General features: G+C 39.7%; 1 protein-coding gene across 1 annotated transcript in view; it reads right to left on the bottom strand.

Moving 5' to 3' along the window:
- Nucleotides 1-5,578: 5,578 nt before the first annotated feature.
- The window catches only part of SMS (spermine synthase), a 36,018-nt gene continuing 20,163 nt past the window's right edge, over nt 5,579-21,433 (bottom strand). The window contains exons 9-10 of the mRNA XM_014960386.1: nt 11,637-11,752; nt 5,579-8,486 (exon numbers count right to left, since the gene is read on the bottom strand). Coding sequence (XP_014815872.1) covers nt 8,444-8,486; nt 11,637-11,752 — 159 coding nt within the window. The 3' untranslated portion in view covers nt 5,579-8,443. The remainder of the gene's footprint in view (nt 8,487-11,636; nt 11,753-21,433) is intronic.

Below are 21,433 nucleotides of genomic sequence, written 5' to 3'. Positions count from 1 at the left end.
AATAGATTTTAGAAAACACTCCATTATTCAGTCAAGAAAGTCTAAAATATTTTTGATCTTTGAGAATTTATGGGTAATTAAATTTTCATACATCTCTGCATATTCATGTGCACTTGCAGCACATCTAGAAATAGAAGTTCAGAGAGACAGGGGACAAAGGGGACTACACCTTCTAGTCTCAGCAAACTGAGTAGCTAGGTCTGTCTTGCGAGCAAGCTCTTACAATAGTTCCAGGTTGACCCATAGACTTAAGATACACACTACATAAGAAAGGCTTTGGCAGCAGTTCAATTCTTGGAACAGCTTGGGTTGGAAAGGACCTTAAAGTTCACCTTGTTCCAACCAGGGACACGTCCCACTACATCAGGTAGGTCAAAGCCCCATCCAGCCTGGCCATGAACACTTCCAGGGATGGGGCGCCATCCCTTTCGGTACCTGAAGGCGGCTATAAGGTCTCCCTGTCACCTTCTCTTTTCCAGGCTGAACAACCCCAACTCTCAGCCTGTCCTCATAGGAGAGATGCTCCAGCCCTCTGATCACCTTCATGTCCCTTCTCCAGACTCACTTCAACAGGTCCATGTCCTTCCTCTATTCAGCCCCAGAGCTAGATGTACTACTCTAGATGGGGTTTCACCAGAGCAGAGGGGGAGGATCACCTCCCTCAACCTGCTGGCCATGCTTCTTTTGATGCAGCCCAGGATATGGCTGGCTTTCTGGGTTGCGAGTGCAAATTGATGACTCATGTTGAGCAACCAACACCCCCAAGACCTCCTCAGGGCTACTCTCAATCCATTCTCTTCTCAACCTGTATTTGTGCTTAGGATTGCACTAACCCACATGTGGGACCTTGCACTTGGCATTGTTGAATTCATGAGATTTGCAGAGGCCTCCCTCTAAAGCCTGTCAAAGTCCCTCTGGATGGCATTTCTCCCCTCCAGTATGTTGACTGCACCACACAGGTTGGTGTTGACAAGAAACTTGCTGAGGGTGCACTCAGTCCCACTGTCCATGCTATTGATAAAGATGTCAAACAGCAGTGGTCCCCGTACTGACCCCTGAGGAACGCCACTCATCACTGGTCTCCATTTGGACATCAAGCCATTGACCACAACTCTTTGAATGCGACTACCCAGCCAATTCCTTATCCACCAAGTGGTCCATCACTCAAATCCATGTCTCTCCAATTTAGAGACAAGTATGTTGTGCAGGACAGTAAAAAATGCTTTACACAAATCCAGGCAGATGGTGTCTGTTGCTGTTCCCTTATCCACCAACACTGTGACCCCATCATAAAAGACCACAAAATTTGTCTGGCACTATTTGCCCTTAGCAAAGCCATGTTGGCTATCACTGATCATCTCCTTGCTTTCCATGTGCCTTAGCCAAGTTTCCGTGAAGATCTTCTCCACAATATCTTTGGGTAGAGAGGTAAAACTGACTGGCCTGTTGTTTCTTGGGTCTTCCTTTTTTCCCTTTTCAAAAATGGGGGTTATACTTTCCCTTTTCCAGCCAGCGGGAACTTCACCGGACTGCCACAACTTCTCAAATATGATGGATAGTGGCTAAACATTTAGATTGAGCTCAAGAAACAATGTATCTCATTATAAGAGATAAAACTTCCAAAAATATTTTCATGTGTCCAGGCTAAGCAGTCAGCAACTTTAAAATAGTTGGGATTTAAAAATGGTTTTAATGAGGCTGTCTCTTTCTCTACTTAACTTGAAGAGTACTAAATTCCTCTCTTGCCTTGTTTATTGTCTTCCCAGTCAGTCACATTTAAAGTATTGTAATTTTTTTTTTTTTTTTTTTACGTTTAAGGTGTTCCAGGAAGGTGTTCCTGTAACTCCAGAAGAATCCAGGTGACCCGTGTCCACTGTCTCACGCAGCCCCTAACCAGCAGGGAACCCATAAAGAGGCTGTGGGCTGCAGACTTCCCTTGTGGTGACAACAGTGGCCTACCCACAGCCACCAGTCTCATTTTTGTCCCTCTTCCTGTCTGCAGCCCTGTCTCCTGTGCAGTTCACCTGGCACTCCTAGAAGGGAGGTGTCCGGGTGAGCACTGCACCTCACATCTGAGTTACAGAATCATAGAATGGTTTGGGTTGGAAGGGACCTTAAAGATTGAGTTCCAACCCCCCTGCCATGGGCAGGGACACCTCCCACTAGACCAGGTAGGTCAAAGCCCTGTGCAGCCTGGTCTTGAAGTTGGTCCAATATACCCAGTACTCCCTGACTTCTGTGGTCTTCCTGCCCAGGTGCAAACAGTGCCCGCAGCAAGCCAGCCACACAATGCAGGAAAAGGTTATTGATAGAAAAAGGGCCCGACTGCCTGCACACAAGTTGGGGGTAGACAAACTCAGCGACTTCCCATTAGACATGCTGATGGCTTTGAATTGTACTCAAGAGCAAGCACTCCACATCTCACATATGGTCTGGGCTCTACGCTGGCTGTAAGGCACCTCTACATTAAGCCACCCTAATTTTTGTCAGAAGTGCTATCGGTCATCAAGGGAAGCACTGGAATGTGATATTACCATCTGATGTTTTCCCTATTCGACATGGAAGTGGTTGTTATCTGCTAAGTGTACTGCAATCCACCATCTGCGAGCCCCACTTCTCATGCACTATAAGGTTTTGGGCTAGCCTGGGTCAGCCTTCTGCTTTTGAGGTACCTTCAGCCGTTCCTAGCTCACACCCCATACAGCGTCTGCGACAACAAAAAAACATGCACAATAAAAACCCAGCATGCTGCCTATGCATTAAGATCTCCAGGAAACGTGGCTGTCTTGCTTGAGCTCACTTTGCACCTGTGAAGATAAACAATCAACGTGAGACAGACTTAGCTACATGACTACAAGCTACCCATGCTCTATGTCTTTGGGTCTTTGGTGTAACTTAACTCTGTTCATGTGTCAGCAGCCCAGAGACACTGTCTCCGCTTTCCTTAGCACCACCAAATATCTGCTGTGGTCTTAGGCACACCCAACCATTTCTTCATTTCATACAGGCAGAGGTGCAGCATCTCATCCCAGCCAGCACACAGGGCTTCACTACGTAGAAGGTCAAGATCCCAAAGTAGACTCAAAGTACATCTCCACTGTAACTTCTTAAGGCACCCGGCTGTCTCAAAACCAACTCCAGAAATTGTGAGCTGATGTTTTCCCTTTCCCTAGTATTTAACTGTTGTATATATGGTAAGAATTTTATAATGACAGTAGAAACATTTTCACTACACGACACAGGTAAAAATCCCCAAAGGATGCTATTCATTTTAAAAATAGAAGTCAATGCATGTTCCTTTAGTCATTGTCAGTCTTCAGTTTTAAACAATGAACTGTCAAAAATTTGTTGCCTGAAAAACACCCCTCATTTACACTTACCCTTCCACCCCAAATAACTAACCAGTGGTTACAAAACATCATCAAACACCCTTAAGTGTTACAAGAGTTGCCAATCATTAGGAAACAATTTTCCAGGATGTCCTAGTGTGAAGCATAAGAGCAGAATTTGGACAAAGCATGGAATAAAATAAAATAATTTTTAAAAAGACTATTCACACTAAGATGTTTCCATTATACATCAATAAAATACTTTAGTCTCTGGATCTTTCAAAATAAATCATACTAATAGTGCTGCACAGGCAATATAGCACAGATTGTGTCGTGCATTCATCACTGAGGTCATGAAACTTATTATCTTCCCAAGTAAGATATAATGAAGTTGTCATGGCACTTTGAAGTCAGATGAAAAACCCTACAATGGCTGTAGCAGTGCTTTTTTTGTTTGTTTGTCTTCATACGGTTGCTGGTTCAGATTGGTTTTCCCAATTCCACAAGCTGAGGACAGCAGAGATGCCACTGGTATGCTTCTGCCTCCCACTCTTCCACGCTCGCAATAACAACCCATGACACAGTTAAATCCCACAGTTCCCTTTCCTTTGGGCTTCATGAATTTTGTAGTTATTTGCTTGGGTAATCTGACTACCCTAAACACTCCTTAATCTGAATAGTTTCTTTTTGGTCAGGATTTCATTTCCAGCAGTTATGTTTTCTTCCTCCTAAAATACTTACGAGCCATCTTGCAGTCATTACTCAGTAAAAAAAACCCAAACATTTCCAGTTTCTCTCTTCCTCTACAGAGGACAAGCTGGGCAGTACGACCGGCACTCCATTTTTGGACATCTCAATGTGGTCCCCAAATCCCCACCGTATCTGTTGTGCTGTGGTGTTTCTCATTCTTCCTCCTGGTTCATTCCTCCAGTTCCTTCCCATCTTAAATACTTTTGCTTCCAGTGTCTTTTCTTCCCTTGACACTGCAAAGGAGAACTTGTCATCATGCTTCAAATGATGAAGTGCATTTCACCCTCTTCTTCCTGCTTTCTCCACTTCTACCTCCAAAGCTCAAGATCACCAATATGTATGACCACTCGAATTCCTTCTCACATCCCTCCACCATTCCCATTCCACATTTCTAACTCCCTGCTTCCTAAAGCATCCCACATTTCAGAAAGGCACTTCTCCGTTGCTCAGTGTTATTAATAATCACTCCTGCACTCATCTTCTCTGCTAGTTCTCTCACTTGCTCCTTCAACATCTCCTTCAATGATTCCAATACTCTTCTTCTTCTGTGGGCAAGGTTTGTCAGTTTCCTCCTATTAGCCTCAGGCAACATCATCTACAGTCTCCTTTTCCCAAATTAAAATAAGAAACTGAGTACTCCTTCTTCTCACTCGTCCCCTCGCCTTGTTCCTTCCAGGAAGCTGTCAACACCTCAAAATCCTAACAGTGAAAATAAAAAAGCAAGAGATACCTATCTTCCCTGTTGTGCATGTAGGCGCTCTAAAATGACTCTTTATCCTACCCTCAAAATCTGTATGAGAGACCTTTTTTCACCTCAGAAAGTTAAGCCTTCCTCAAAAAGTTAACGCTTAAGTTAACTTTTTCCCCTACTACCAAGCTGTTTGCAATCCCGTACTTAGGACGGATGTAAATACTTCTCCTTTCTTTCAGAAGTCACATTCTTCTCTCATTGTCTGACATTATTAATCTTTCTGAATCACTCCCCAGAGTAAGTTCTTCAGTGTGCCCGGCCTGTTCATGCCCTTCTCTCCCTTCCTTACACTTCTGTGCCAAAACTTGCATTGCTCTTAATGCCTCGCTTATTCCTCCTAAGCCTACTTTTTCTCTATGCCAGGCAGTGAGTCAAACTGTCACCCAAAGCCATCTTGCCACCTGCAGCATAAAAACTAAAAATTACACTTACAGACCTCCAAAGAATTCATATATACAGTACTCTACAGAAAGCTAACCCTCTCTAGGCAAAGATCCCTGAAGCGATCCTTCCCATCGCAAATACCAGTGTGCTGTTCCATACTACAGACTATGGTATATTATATGGAAAATAGCTGAATTTATTAATCTGAGACAGACAGAAAAGATACTCAATAAAAGGCCCATTAAGTACCTTTGTTTGCTAGGTGACATGGAAAAGAAAAAAAAAAAGAGGTACAATGGTAAGCATCATACCCATGAACTTTAACACTGAATCCACAATGTATTTAACAATTCAAACACACAAGTAATAATCGTGTACCTTTATTTTAACACGTGCACTGCACTGATGCAGTAGATACAACGCCAGCAGTCTTCTCTTTGCACAAACTATCAATCAAGTTTTTAAAGACTTAAATCACATTTCTAGGTGGACGCAGCATTTAGTGCAAAGAATAATTAAGAAAACCCTAATGTTAACCATACCTTGGGAACTTTGTGCATACATAGAGTAGCAATCATAGCTATTTCCCAACTGGCCTAAAACATGGAAAACTGTTCAGCTATAGCAGTTTGCATTTGAAAATTGTAACACAAAGAGGCTTGTTGTCCTTAAAAAAAAATCTATACTACAGCAACAAATAAATAAAGACTGACAGTGTGTATATATTTGCTCAGAATCAATTCAGCAGCTTAAAAAAATATAAAGATAACGTTCAGTGTTTGCTGAATTGCTTTATACTGCATCTATCACTTTAAAAAAAACCTACATTAAAAAAAAAAGTTTAAAGAAAAAAATGATTCCTCCAACTCTCTTTATACTGTTAGCAGTTGAAAAGGAAAGACTTGCAAGCACTGCTGCCTCTCACCTATCAATATGTAATTCAAGTCCCTGGTCAGTCCAGGAACAGATCACAGAACATCCCTGCACACCCAAACATCTCTTGTGCTCAGGCAGCCTTGCGCAGCGACGCTAAAGGAAAGTGCCAGCCTTGGTACAGCGAGCACATGATCTCATAGAATCACCTTCCAGTTCACAAGTTTCTTCGCTAAAAAACCACCACCCCCACTCCTTGTGACGGATTTCTACATATCTATCAGCCTCACTCAGGAACACATAACGCCGTAAGCCCCCTCCCAGTGAATGCCTGTGTGCTTAATTTCACCTACATGAGTAATCTCGCTAGGAATCAATGGGGATATTCATGCTTGCAAAGTTAAAGATACCTGTAACTGTTTATAGGACACCTGCATTCATTTGCAGCTATATAATATACTGATATAGTCCTGTATCATAAATGAAGGGTCACTACTAGGTCATAGGCATTAATATCAAGGTATTTTCTGGGATGTATGCAACAGAGCTAAAATACTCAGGGAAATGCAAGTCACTTTTCTCTCCTGTTTAGAGGAAGGCTTTGCTCTCTGAGAGTGTTTAGGGATGCACAAGCTCTAGGCCATGGAAAAACTGTGTGCCGTGTCTATTAAAGAATTAACATTAACCAGAAAAATTTGAAACACTGACTGAAGAATATTTCTATTGGCTCTCCAAACTGAAAGCATTTTAACAGCATAACTGTACAATACAAAAATAATTATACACCAAGTGAAGAGCAACTTTTTTCAAGTTTTCTGGGATCACTCTGAACCTACATAGGGTATTCAGATTTCATGAACAGTTTATAAATGTGGGACACAGTAAAATTCTACTTTATGCATGATTTAATAATACAGATCTCAGGAGTGCTTTCTTTTGGTCATTTGTTTTGTTTTCATTATGTTGGGGGAAGGGGGGGATCACCTCCCTCCAATAAAAATAAGAAAATGTTAGTACTAGGTGTTGAAGGAAAAACACATCATTATGGTTCAGGGTTTGACTCTTTAGGGAAATAGTGCACTTTTTATTCTATCTTGGAAATGTACAGAAATGCACAGAATGGTTATAGCCTTCCTACCTCCTTTCAAGTGGTGGGATCTTTTAAACACCAAAAGCAAAGTTTTAGTCAGTACATAGCATGTTCTTACAAAAATATAACTTTTCAGACAACATGAGAAATAAAGAAAAATGCTTGATCTTTCGGAACTAAACTACAATGCAACCTATAGCTTCCACTGAGTTTTAGACTGCAAGTGAATCTAATTCAGCAAGAGCCCCCACACAACATGGTCAATCTGGGGCCATATGACCAGGACTTATCCTACTGAAGTACATGTTCTTGCCTCAAAGCATTCAGTACTGGTGCATGTGAGTCTAAATAACACCCACATTTCTTTGCCCTCTAAAGTGACCTTTCCTTCTCCGAGAACCTAGTGCTTCCCCTAAGGTTTGAGGAGTGAATGCCCACAAGAACCTCATAAAACTCAGTTTCTTGCACTGTGATGGGATGGAAAACCAGCTTTAATTTTCATGCTGATAGAGTTCAAAGTGCCTCTATAACCTACTGTTAAATCCATATCAAAATCCAAATAATCAATGCAGCAGCAGCTAAAGAATTCCATGAAGTAAAAGGTCAAAGATTCCTCTCCTGCAGAAGAGATTACACCAATAATGGATGAAACTACAGTAAATAAAACTTAAGACTCACTTTCTTCTCTTTGCAATGAAGTATTTGGGGTACCCTTTTAGAAGGTTTTTTTCTTTCTTTCTTTTTTTTTTTTTTTAGTTATGCCCTTCTCTATATGGAAGCACTGTGGTGTTCATTTATAAAATCAAACACAAAACCTTCCCTCCTTAAAAAGCACCATAGATAAAAAAATTTGGTGGAAAACAAAGAAAAACCCAAAACAAACTCCATGGACAACCCTTCAGGGATGAAATGCTAAAGATGTCTTTTTTAATCAATCAGCTTGTGAAGATCTACAAAAAAATAAAAAGGATCACATTCTAAAGGTTCAGTGCATTCAGCAGCTATATAGTTTTGCTGCTAATTCATCTTTAAGTTGACTTTCAAAAATAACACCCTAGGTCATCAAAATATACATTTTCCATTTGCTTTTAAATTAAAATAATAATAAAAAACATTTAAAGAATTCACAATCAATAGCATGACTAAGTTTCAGGATCATCTACAGCGTATAATTTAAAGGTTCAAGATGCCAATATGCAGCACGTAGCAGGCCTATATGCTCCATGCAGCATGTACATTTAGGATAATCTCAAATAATCTTGATGTTCAGATGTCAGTTTGCTTCTTCCAAATAGTGTAGAATACCCATCTGGAGAAAATAAGCAGTTAAGGAAAAACAAAAAAAAGCAAAGTTTGCAATACACAGGTAAAATGGAAGTAGGTCTTTTCACACATGTATTTATTATGAAAACTTCTGGCAGCTCATAAAGGTGGAATAGGTAAAAATGTCGAAAGTGAAATCTCCCTGAATCCTCTTTTTGGCTTAGCAGTTTAAAAGTGCATCCCATTTCCACTGAAACCAGAACCCTTTGCAACCCTGTGTTTTTTAATTCCTGCTGCAGATTGTTTTTTTTGCAACCACTGAACAAACTACAGAAGTGCTTTGGGAAGAGTGATCAAAACTTCGATGTTTTTTAATTCCTGCTGCTGATTGTTTTTTGCAACCACTGAACAAACTACAGAAGTGCTTTGGGAAGAGTGATCAAACCTTCAAGTTCACCAAACGGGGATGGCTCTTGCTCAGCTTCTCAATTGTAAGGTAGCAAGTTTGACTGGGAAAGAAACATCCAGCTACCTAATTTGTGAATCCCTAATGCAGACACAATTAGACACAAAATTAATACTGAGATGTTCAGTAGCTGAACACTAGGGGTCCAGGTATCTCACTGGGCAAAGATTTAAATGTCTACTGCCTCTTAAATGCCTCAACAGGGGTTCTGCTGAACACTCACTTAACAGACGCATCTAAACTTTGCCTAGGCTTTTCTCTAAAAAGCTTCTACAGTGTTGGCCTTAGGTACCTGAACACTTTTCAGAAAGCAGACCTTTATGTCGCCCAGAGCGAGCTACAAACAAATAGAGAGCAACTGGCAGCTGTATCAGTGCTCTTTTTCTGCTCCTTTCAGGGGGAGGTGGGCCAGGCAGTGTCACACAGAAGCTATGCACAAACCAGTTCTCTGAGGTACTCCTGGCAGGGCAGAACAACTGATCCTCAAGAGCTCTCTTGCCATGCTGGGCACGTGAGAGAGGTCAGTGCTACTTAATTCCACCTGCTTCTGGAGACATGAACATCACCTATTTTAAAGCTGCAGAGTAAGGCATAGATTTCTGGGATTTCTAACTTAGTAAAACCACATAAAGATATATGCTCTTCTGTTGACACAGCAAGGTCACACATGCTCCAGATAGGAGCCTCCACGTTCACCATAAGGTCCTGGCAGAGACCTCAGAGACACATATGCTTTAAAACACATATTCTTTAAAACAGTAAGCTGGCTTTTATGTCAACAGCTACTTGAATTTCAGATGACCCTGACAGGAACTTGTAAACACCAGAATTCCAAGTAACAATTACACACAATAACAATTCTTGAAGTAGGCAAATCAAGTAACAATAAGAAGTGATAAGCCTGCTTAGCACTTCGGCTGCATTCAGGTATCTTCTGGTCAGATTACGAAAATGAGCATTTGCCTAAGTGAAAAGATTTGTTCAATGGCTCAAGAGGTTTCAGGCACTTCAATGAATGTCACAAATATGTTGCACTCTTCAGCAACAGAATCCTAGTTTTTTGATTACTTGTCACAATTCTACTGTAAACTATCAAATCTCTCAGTCATCTGTGCAACAGCATTTAGGTATAACCTTCCATTCACATACATACTCCTACTTGGAAATCTAAGTTTCAATAAAGGTGGTAACCCATACCTGAAGTGCAGGTAAAGAACTACCAGAAGTCCAAGGCCAAATTAGAGTGTTTACTTTGGGCTAATCTGAAGTCATCAAGATGATGACTTCTTTAACATTCCTGTACCTACACCATTACATCATTGTTAACTCATTCATAAAAAGCAAACTCATAAAGCCTGCCCCATTTCTTTAAGAACTGTTCACTTCCAAGCTCTTATACCTATTTAATGGCCAGTTTTAGTAAGCTTATGGCTAAATATATTTCATCTCCGTTAGCTTACTAGAAACACTTAAATGTATTTTTCAAAGGAATGAAGTACCATTTCCTACTCAATTGATTTAGAAACATTTTGCATACTTCCAAATAAACAATGCAACTAGTATTTATAAGACTTTGTGAGGATGCATACTTCATTCATATCACATAAATGTTGCATGAAGGCCTGGCAGTTAATTTCCTTGAAATTGTAAGCTAGAAGGGCAAATCTCATCATATCCTCTTTCACCCTTTCCTTTTTGTCTTGAAAATGTTAAGATCAAATCTGAGTTTCACTGGAGAGCTGACAATAATGAGAAACAGGAGGAGCTTGTTACAGTCAGTATGGAGTCCAGAACAGCAGGCTACAGCATTAAACAGTATCAAGATTAGAGACAGAGAAGGGAGGCAAAATGAACATACAGAACAGAAGAAAGGCTGTGGCAGAGTTTCACACATCTAACATATGAAAAAGCACACCCTGGAAATACTTCTCCTGTCAAGAGAGGGACAGACACAGCAGGCATTACCCTGCAGAAACATTTCCTGGGAGATCACACAAAAGTGGTAAATGCTCAAGGCAAATGCAGCCAGCGTAACGACCCTACAGCAGATCAAAAAGCCCCTCTAGAGTTAGTGGCTGGAAGCCGAAACTTCTAGCTTCTCGTATAACTTGCCTGCCACCCACAAAATGAAGGAATTCTGAAGGAGTATTTTCAGCAATGGGATGTTGCCAAGAAATGTGTATACCACTCTACTTGGAATATTTTTTCCAGGAACACTAACTGGTAACGATTGCTAGGAATCACTTCTTTTTCCCCTAAAAAAATCCAGTTTGGGCTGTATGTTCAAGAAAAGATCTATCAGAGAATATTTAAAAATCTGGATCGTGCTAATCTGTATGAAGTTAGTTTGGGGACTTTTGTGGAAAAAAAAAAAGAAAAAGAAGATATAGCCTTGCCAGAACTCCCAGGCAGCATTACCCTCTTCATACAGTTTATCCTACTTCACATAAACAATACACTTGGAAACACTCAAAAACATTAACAAAAACATAGCCTGATCTTGAAAGGTGCTGATCATTTCACCAGCTGTCAATTTATGGCACCTTTAAAAAAGAATTCCTGCAATTATCCTCAAAATAAAACTGCAGTAGCTCATTTACTACAAAAAAGCATTAATAGTGTTTAAATTAGAACTGCCTTCTTGCACTTGAGTTCATTACCTCCAAGCAATCTAGGCTTGCTTCATTTATTAATACACACTCTTTGCTCCTTTTTGGTCTTTAAGGATACAATTCCATGTAGGAGGGAACGCACACAGTTTCTTTTGAAAACTCCACAGGACAATAAAGCCTGCTCAGCTGTTCTTCGTACAGAGTCAAGGCATCGGTCAGATTGATACAGTTTCCCTGAAGAAAAACAGAAAAGTCCAAGTTACTACCAAACAAATATGCAAAATTGCAGATTAATATATACATTTTGACATTAATGCAAGGGCTCCCACATACTTCAGCACCAGATACATGCTGTTCTTAATATTTAATATTTACAAGGCAAATACTGAACAGCTTGTCTTCATTCTGCCTACAGCAAAAAACAATTTGTATCTTTTCAGGAAAGGGCAAGTAATGGGGGATTATCTATCTTCCCATTAGCAGAAGCACCATTACATTAGGGCTTCCAGTTAAAACAGACCACCATGTGTTGTTTACCTATAACATCTACTCAATATCCATTTTCTTTATGACTGCTTACATATATTAGTAAATAATATTACAACATCCAGATTTTCTCAATTACTTAACATTGCCTAGGTTTTACAGCATTACAATACATGGTTTACAAATTACTCAGCTTTAGTTTTCCAGGTACAAAACGCCAAATAAAGACCCACCAAATATGAATGCTTTGTTTCTGTGGCACAGCATAGAGACAAGACATTCTGTGACTCTGGTCAAGGGAGGCATGATGTTAATAGTCCTTGGCACACTGACAGCCAGATGAATTGATTTATGGTCTTCTACCTGCACCACACTCATGAGGAACCTTCAGCTCAACCTACAGGCCCCAAATAGGCTGCCACACTACACATGAACAGCAAGTTATACGATACCAATTAATCTACCCTGACTACACAGCATGTGCACTTCTGGCCATATGAGGGGCAGAATGAGACATCTTCAGGAGATGTGTGTCCCCATTCCTCCCCAATGGTTGGGTTTATTAGCTTATAGTATAAATGCCTTTTACCGTGACCTAGCACAAAGCCTATTTCTTCTTCTAATTTCTGACCAGTAGAAACAGAAGCATCAACCAACATTTCTCCAGAGTAACTTATCAACATAAAAATCCTCAGCCTTCTCAAGCATTTTACCACTTCTAGTGGAGAAACAATGAACAATGTTTACCACTGAAGCCAAAATAAAGACAACAAAAAATGGAACTTTCATGTTATTGAATACTCAGTTCCTAGTAACCTAGCATACAAGCCAAAGTCCCATAAAATGATGGCAAGAAACCCAAGGCACAGAAGTTGCTATTTATCTCAGACCACAAAAACATTAGTCTAGATGATACGAAAATACGCATTAGACAGAAAAAGGTCTAGTTAAATCAAAAAAATAAGGGAAGAAACAGTCATTTACTAATACAGCCAGCTTATTGGTTTCTAGGTGACTTTCTATTAATGGCCAGACAGGCCAAAAGCCTTCCAGTGTAAGAACTTCCGAGTAAAGTACCGCTTTTGATCTTTAAAAAGCCTTCAACTTTGCAAGAAATAGAGACATGAAATAAAGTCTAAAGCAATAGACTACACCTAGAGAATGGCAATATCTTCCCTCTGCTCTGAATGACTTCTGGAAATGTTTGTGCACGCACGTACACACACTTTTGGGTGTTATTTTCAATTACTGAAGGAGGTATCTTGTCCTTTCCTGCCCTTAGATAACGCGTGTAACTTACATCTGACTGAAAGAATGTAAATGGTTCAACTAAGAAAAAAGAGCTAGTCCTAATTAAAAACTATCACTCTCTTACAGTCACAGCTTATTCAATATTTTGAGACCTCTAACTTGAAACAAAGGTCAAGTTCTATAGGACCCCAGGAACAAAGAATTCATTCAACACTTCCAAAATGTCTGCAGTATCTATGTTTCACATGTGTGCGTTGCTCTGCTAACACATTGTGAAGCTTTTAACTCCAAGAGTTAAGAAAGCTGCATTTTACTGCTTAACTTCTACTTCTCGGTGCTCCCTGATTTTTGAAAATGGCCTTAAAATATTAAAGTGCACACAGATGCAACTGAAGGTTAATTTTCACAAAGCAAGGAGGAACTAAGCTGACTTTGACCAACAAATACTACCTGTGCTCTTAAAAAAAAAAACTTACAAGAGGCAGAGGCCAAAACAGCAGAGATTGTATTTGAAATCAGTATGTCTAAACAACTCTATCTAGATTTTTTTTAATGTAACATCAGATGATAACTAGAAACAAAGTGTATAATACGCATTCTGACTTTGGTATTTAAAATATTTTTTTCTACTGCTTTTTATTGATAGGATGTTTTTCACAATGTATTTAAAACATTTATATTTCCAGAGGAAGTGAAAAGATACTTTATCCTGCTGTTCTTCCTCTGAAATTTTTGCATCATACTCAAGTTTTCACAAGCGGAAAAGAAAACCTCAACTTAAAAAATCCTATACACAGCATATTTTAAAAAACTGTATTCCTGAAAGCACTCTTTCAAAAGAGCTTGCATAAAACTTGTGTTTGATTATCATCTTGGTCGTATTCCAGGAACAAACATGTATTTGATTATTTGGTAAAGGAAGATGTTGGCTTTATATTGAATATATCATATTTGGGTTTGGGTATCGGAGAACAGAAGAGGCTTATAAAAAGGTATGAGATGAACACTAACTGAGCACAAGTGCACAAAGCACCATGAGCAGACCACTGTAGTACTTGTTTAGTAACCTGTTATTATCCAGGGGACTGCAGCAGTTATTTGGCTCAGCCACCCTTTACCAAACATATAATTTTGTTTCAACATCAGACTGAATGCAAAAGAAAACTAAAAAACAACCTGTGTGTGCAATTTGAGTCATAAATAGAAAACACTGCTAGGTAATTTATGGAGCATACCACCATTACAGAGGAAGTTTAATAGGATACACAATGAGATAAAAGTATGCACCGTTCCCCAGCCTGTCGCCTCAGTATTTCATCCTTTCTCCCTTCTGCAGCAGACAAATCACTGCAGACAGAGTGGGAACTAAACTACAGGAACAATGAAACATGCCAAAAAGCAATTAAACTTTTCAAACCCTCAACTCCCCAATCTCCAAATCAAGATCTTACCTAAAGGCTCAGATACACCCCCCTGGCTATTAACCTCTCCTGGAGACACACCACAGGATTTTTTAGTTCTGGACAGTCACAATTTTTCTGTAATTATTTGGCTTTACTCAACAAAAAGACTAAGAATAAAAATAAAATAATAAAAAAACCAAATCTACAAAACTTACATGAACTTATTTCAATAAAGAGATAAGTTGTTGAAAAATCACTATGATTAACATTGTTCTTTAAGAAGTGACCAGCTTTATCGGCTGAGACTACAGTGTTGATAACTATGTCAATTACATTTAGATGTTCTTCTATCACTAAAATATGACACAGGGAACCAAGCCCAGAATGCAATACAGTGATCAGTCTAATAATCTGTGTTCATTTTAACTCCCTTGTCTAATGAAAATACTGATGTGGTAGAGCAATACATTTTTAATTCTGAACAACCACCATATACTCAAATGAAACTAATACTGAACAGTGCTTAACCAGGTTTAAAGCCGATGACTCACCAATTATACTGTTCCAAAAGGAAATAAGCAAAATCAGACTTTTTTCTCCCACACTTTTCAGTCAATTTTCAACATATACAAAAACCCTAGCAAACTCCTCTGCCCGCCTCTCTTAAACTTTGTTCCATGTCTAAGAATCTGACAGATAAGAAATGGGGGAATGCTGACTTTTTTTTTTCCTCCTTAACAAGCATCTCTCTGACATCAAAGGATCTGAGGTAGTTTTCAACTTTGAGATTAACAAATCTGCGTGTATAAGATCTTGTTTAAGACTGATGATCCCTGAATTGTTTCACAGCCTTTGCATTCTGAGTCTGCCCAGCGCTTGCACACAGTTTAACAGTTCACGCCTGTCTTCCAACACCAATTCTTCCAGGCTTTCATAAGGCATACATTCTATAGTACCTTGGGTTTCGTTTCCAGCTTTCTACAGCACAATGCTCAACAATTGGAACAATAAATACAGTTTCAGGCAGATAATAAAAAACATTCCTTAAAATAAGTAGCAAAAAAGAACTTGTTTAAATTAAACCTGTAAGTTACGGTTAACTTTACCCACCTATAAAAAGGACACATGTCCACCAACTGGTTATAGGCTTAATTTAGGCCACTATGCCTCCTCCAACCTTAGAAAATAAACAAGTGACTCAAAAGCAGATAGAAGTCCCCTTCCATACTTGCCCATTTCTTACACATGTTATTCTTAGACCTCTTACCCTATATGTCGCTGCTACAGGACATCCTTGTCTGTGACAGCATACTAGAGGAGCTTAATTTTTATTTTCAGGTTAACACGGTTTCCTATTTTTATTTTTATTATATATTGGCAAGGTTTTTTTTTATTTTTCCTCACTTCAGAGTGTCTAAGAAGCAAGCAGATGCATAGAGCATGAATGACCTAGCATCAAAGCTAGGTTTGAGTTTGGGGTGACAGCGATAGCTTTTAAGGAGATAATGGAAGCAAACCTGACTGAAGGTATCTCCACTGGCTAAATGATCAATTAGCTTAAAACTGAACTCTCAGTAACACAAAGAAATGAAGAGTCTGTTCCTTAGAGACTCTCAGACTGCCAAGAAATCACACAGGGGCATGCAGCCTTTCCTCCCACCTCCTTTCACATTGCAGTCAAGGAGAACCCTGCTCCCTCTTTGGAAGTGCTAATTAGAAAACCCACACAGCAACCAAAAAAAGGAGTGTAACTATGGAGCAACATCATGGTGGTCTGGACATTTAGAGGGCAGGGCCATGCTGTATTAAGAGAGTGGCCAGGAAGCAACAGCTTGGTAAAGGGCTGTGTGTGCGTGTGGCAGACGTCTGATCCCCTGCTCCAGTGGTTAGCACTGTTTACTGGAACGCAAACCCATGAGTGGTCTGTTTCTATCCTGCCTGGGTTGGATGACCCAGACTTGGAAGGAGCAAATTCCTGTTCAGAGGTATTTTTAAAGGTTCAACTTCATAAACAGGCTGAAAATGATAGCTTGCTCAACCTCAAAGGATTAGATCAACAGAGCAAAAGCTTAGCACAGAAAAAGGCATTTTCATAGCTACACGTAATCCACTGACACACAATGACAACCTCACAAGCAGCGTCTGCATCTTGCAGAGATTAGTTTCACAGCTGCTGGGGCAATCCTCACATGCCACATGGAAGGCACAGGACCGTAATGGTTCAGGAAAAATCCCACAAACGTATCACACTAGTATCTACCAGTATACATACTCCACTGAAGTTGAAAAAAGCACTTCAGTGGAGTATCTAAAAATCATAGTGGCTTTCAGAAGGTCCAGTAGTATAAAAACACTTATAGTGTTCCGAAATATGTCACTGGGGAGGTCCATTAGAGATGAAACCAGACCTCGGGATATGCCAAGTTCTTACATCCTCACTGACTCCCACTTCTGTCCCCTGTGATGGTTGGGAATCTGCACCTGTAACTGGCTTCCCTTGGAGAAGGCAACACTGAGCACCTCACAGACTGGGATCCATATTACATCACTATATACTTCAAAGCACCATTTTCAGAAGGAGAAGGAAGAACAGGAATATAGTAAGCCATGTGACTTTTAAGCATTAGGGTAGTAGGATTATGTTCAACAGTAAGTTTTTGCAAACAAGCCTCAAGTCTTAAACATCCAGACAGGGCGACAAATTCTGCAGGCTAAGGGTGAGCAGAGAAGCTCATCTCTCTTTGTCGAGGTCCTGTGTAGGCTGCAAGACTCTCAATACTGATTATGCAGCTAAAAAAGTAAGGAGATGAAAAGCAAGGCTGCTATTCGTTCAAGAAAGTTTTTGTTTTCATAGTGATTACTATTTATGGATGCGTACAGCAAGTATGGACATGTTTTTCCACCCAATATACTTCAGCACAGACTTACAGCAGCAGAGAATGAACTCCATAAACTGCCCTTTCTATCTTTCCAAAACTGGAACAAGCAAAAAGTCCCTCCTTCATCCTAAAATTGGCCACATATGTTCTTGCATCCCTGAGGAATACAAATAAATAGTCTGAAAAGCCTTTTACAGGCAGAATCTCCCTATACATGTTGATAAACTGCAAGGCAATATTAGTTATCAGTCTCCACCTAGTGGTGAAAGGATATTCTGCATTAGCGTTTGGAGACTGCTTTGAGGATCACCATGGCAGCCTGAAGGAACAACCAGGTGTGTGAGAGAAGCATGCCAAAAAATAATTCCTTTTACAATCTCAAATGACAAGCAACCTAGATAAATTATACTTATCTAAAAAAAGGTAGTTTTTATCTAATTTCTATCAGCGTGTATAATATACTCTTGTATTTCATAGCTGGTTACCAAACCGATGAAAACACTAATCACGACTTGCTCAGAAACACCTTGCCAAAAAACCCCAACCAAAACCCACCACGTCCCCATTTTTAAATCTCACTTCTCCTTTATACAGTTGAGTCTGACTTCTGCCAAAGTTTTAAAAAAAGAAAAAAGTCTCCTCAATCTTCTCCATACCACGTAGGTTCTTGTTAGAACTGTTGGTTTCAGAACTCGGCTCTGACACGCTCCTAGAATTACCAGAATGGCCCTCAGGATTTTTAGCTGGCTTTGCATCAGAACTCCTCGTTGCCTGGCTGCTTCTAGCAAGATCTCAAGTAAAGCCAGGCACACAGGTCTGAGAAAGAAAGCCATGTGTGGCACGTCACACTTGAGTAAAAATTATTATCATTACCAAAACTCAAAGTAATTTATGACCTGTAAATGCGGAAGTACATACTACAAACATGAGTGTCGGAGAAAAATACTACTGACAAGCACAAATACTGTTTCAGCTGTACAAAAACATGTCTGATTTATGTTCATGAGGTAAGCTGCAAATAGAAATCATCCCACAAGAAAATGTGATTTCATAATAATGTGTTAACAGATCAATCAGTGAAATGTAACTTTTTGCTCTCTTTACTTTACTTACTTTACTGCACTTCTACCTACATCAGGATTTGTTGCTATTAATAAGCACTCCCAGGAAGAGTTTTGGTTTTAAAAAAAAAATTGAGGAAATGCATATAAACACTTAACAGGTAACTTCAAATTGTTGGTCTATGAGCACTTCTCAGCTCTTGACTGAGGGTGTATGCCCCATTCTTAATGCACTTTGGTCTTCACTGAAATAAAGGATATCAGTCAATGGAAGCTACATATATCAGCGCATTTTCTCAAATTTTTTCTTTTGTTGGTAATGCACATATCATCCTAAAAATACACTAGCTGCATTAAGGCCTGCAAGATCTAATCAAAATCAAATTGGCCTCCCAATATTCTTTAGGAAACCCATCAACTGTACAGCACCAGAAAAGACTCACAGCCAATTACAGCAATGGCACCATTCATTTTGTCATCTCCTGCAGATGACAAAGAGAAGGCATCACACCATCTGCACAATGCAATTATGTACAAAACAGATATTTCTGTGCACTGAAGCTTTGATGAACTCGGATTTTAAGTCAATTAATCAAAAAAACCATTATGTAACTAGTAGGATATTAGGATCTTTTTCCTAGTTAATGCACGTGAAATTATTTTAAACAGTAACAACTACGAGACAGAAAAAAACTCTGAAAATTCAGAGCTGTATCGGAGTGCCACAACAAAAGTCTTACTTAATTCTCAATTAGGCTGCAAACAGTAAACAGAACTTCAGAGGAAACTATCCTGAATGGGAGTGGCAGAGGTTATGCTGTAGTCCAAGACGAATGACTATTTTCTTTTAGTACTGCATGGCCTGCCATTATTATTTATATTGCTTCCACGTTATCAACATACTAGAAATTGCTTTTATTTCCAGAACACCCCTAACTATAATTTTAAAGACTGTTATCCAGCCAGCTCTTCTGGACTCTGGAGTACTACAGTTATGTAGCTCTAGACCCTGCCTGCTGAGAGCAGTCCTGAACAATACTTACAGCAGTTTGCTCCTAATAGTAACAGAAAAGTATAGTGTGCTATTGTAAAACACCTCAAAATCAATTCATGTGATGAAGAGAACATTTTCCAAAACATGTGCACTGCAGAGCTCAAATGAAAAGGTGATGAGCATTTCCATTTATTTTTCCCAACAGTGGCATCTAGAGAACCAGGCAGCAACACACTATGTGAAAGGCTGGCATTCTGTGAACAGAATTTCACTTTTGGATAAAGCATGTCTTGAGCACTGAAATACATTATATTTTAACAAGATGTGCAAGGTAACCTGTGCAAGCAGAACCATCAGAGGACAGGGTACACACTACAGAGGACAGAAGTTTTGAATGCAAAGGCAGAAGCAGCAGTTATAGCTACTGTTCAGTAGCCAACCAGACAATGACCCTTTGCAGCATATTTCCTATGAGACATTTCCTCATCATAGCAAAGGTCAGGCTCTAACAAATAGGTGGACATTCCCCCAGTTGCTTTTCTTGATGATATTTAATATATTTTATGTTTTCAGGAACCAAAACACACCACAAGAAAGCCTGGCTGGTGGGCACACAAGAATCTTGGATTTTTAAAAAAAACAACTGCCTTAAAAGGCATGTGATTCCTTCAGCAAGTGAAGTACAGCCTGCTACCCAAGACAAGCATCCTGGAAAAGTACACAGTTGGAGCAAAAGTAACTTAAATTTCCAATGTTAATATGCAGAGGTAAAAAACCCTGGCATTTAACAGCTAACACATCGGAGCATTCACAAGCATCTATGAGATCCCTGTGTATGACTAAACTTGGCTACCAAAGTCAGTAGTTGCCATGTTTGAACTTCTGTCCAACTTCTGTTTGAACTTCTGATAGTCTAACCCAATCCTGTGAATACCCAGCTTCAATTAGTTTAATTCAAAACCTAATTCAAAGAAAGTTATAGACAGCTGATTTTATTTAAAGCATCCCTAAAATTTTGTTCTTCCTATGATCAGATTACTGAATTTTCTGGGGGTTTTTTCTTTGGTTTTGTTTTCAAATTAGGCTCAACTGGGAAGAGGCTACAAGTAGCATATCAGCAGATACATCAAAAGCTCTGATAGCTGTTTGCCTCAATATTAATTTTCCTTTTTTCAACACCCTCAGGAAGACTAAGTTGCCAGAATACACTGCTTCTATACTCTAGCCATTTCACTGGTTGTCAGTCAGCCACAAGCCCAAGTTCAAGCCACTTCAATTTTGTTTCTTTCTCATCCTGCCACCTTCTTGCCTGGGGACTGTGAAACTTGCACTGCACAGTTTCACAATGGCTTAAACCCACCAGGGCTAGTTCAGTACTGCTGCCCCTTCTTCTTGGGCGAGCAGAGATGCTGGAGAGTGGAGTTATCTCCTCCCATCAGGACAGGACAGGCAGCAGGATGGCACTAGTCTCGACCTCTGTTGGCTTCAGCTGACACAAAACCACCACCCCCATACCATGGCTGCAGCACAGTCATCACTCCAGCTCTCAGCACAAGCTTCTTATCAGAATTTGCCAGATATGACAGATACCTGTCCTCAGACATACATTTTACATACGTTCTAATAAAGTGGGCTAGTCCCACTGTGTATGTTACAAGTATGACAACTGCAACATAAATGCTTGCTCTGTCCAAAAGATACAGTGTTCTTTCAGATGTCATAAATATTTCCACTATTAACAGAATCGAAAAGCCATTAAAAATCACAGTGTGATACAATCCTTATTTCACATTTCAACCACAAGATAATTTATCTTGCCCATACAACCACAGCATTTTAAA

The sequence above is a fragment of the Calidris pugnax genome, unplaced genomic scaffold, assembly GCF_001431845.1.
Source record: "Calidris pugnax isolate Ruff unplaced genomic scaffold, ASM143184v1 scaffold188, whole genome shotgun sequence".
Taxonomy (NCBI): Eukaryota; Metazoa; Chordata; class Aves; order Charadriiformes; family Scolopacidae; genus Calidris; species Calidris pugnax.
Note: the sequence above shows the minus strand (reverse complement) of the source record. Positions and strands in the feature narration are given on the sequence as shown.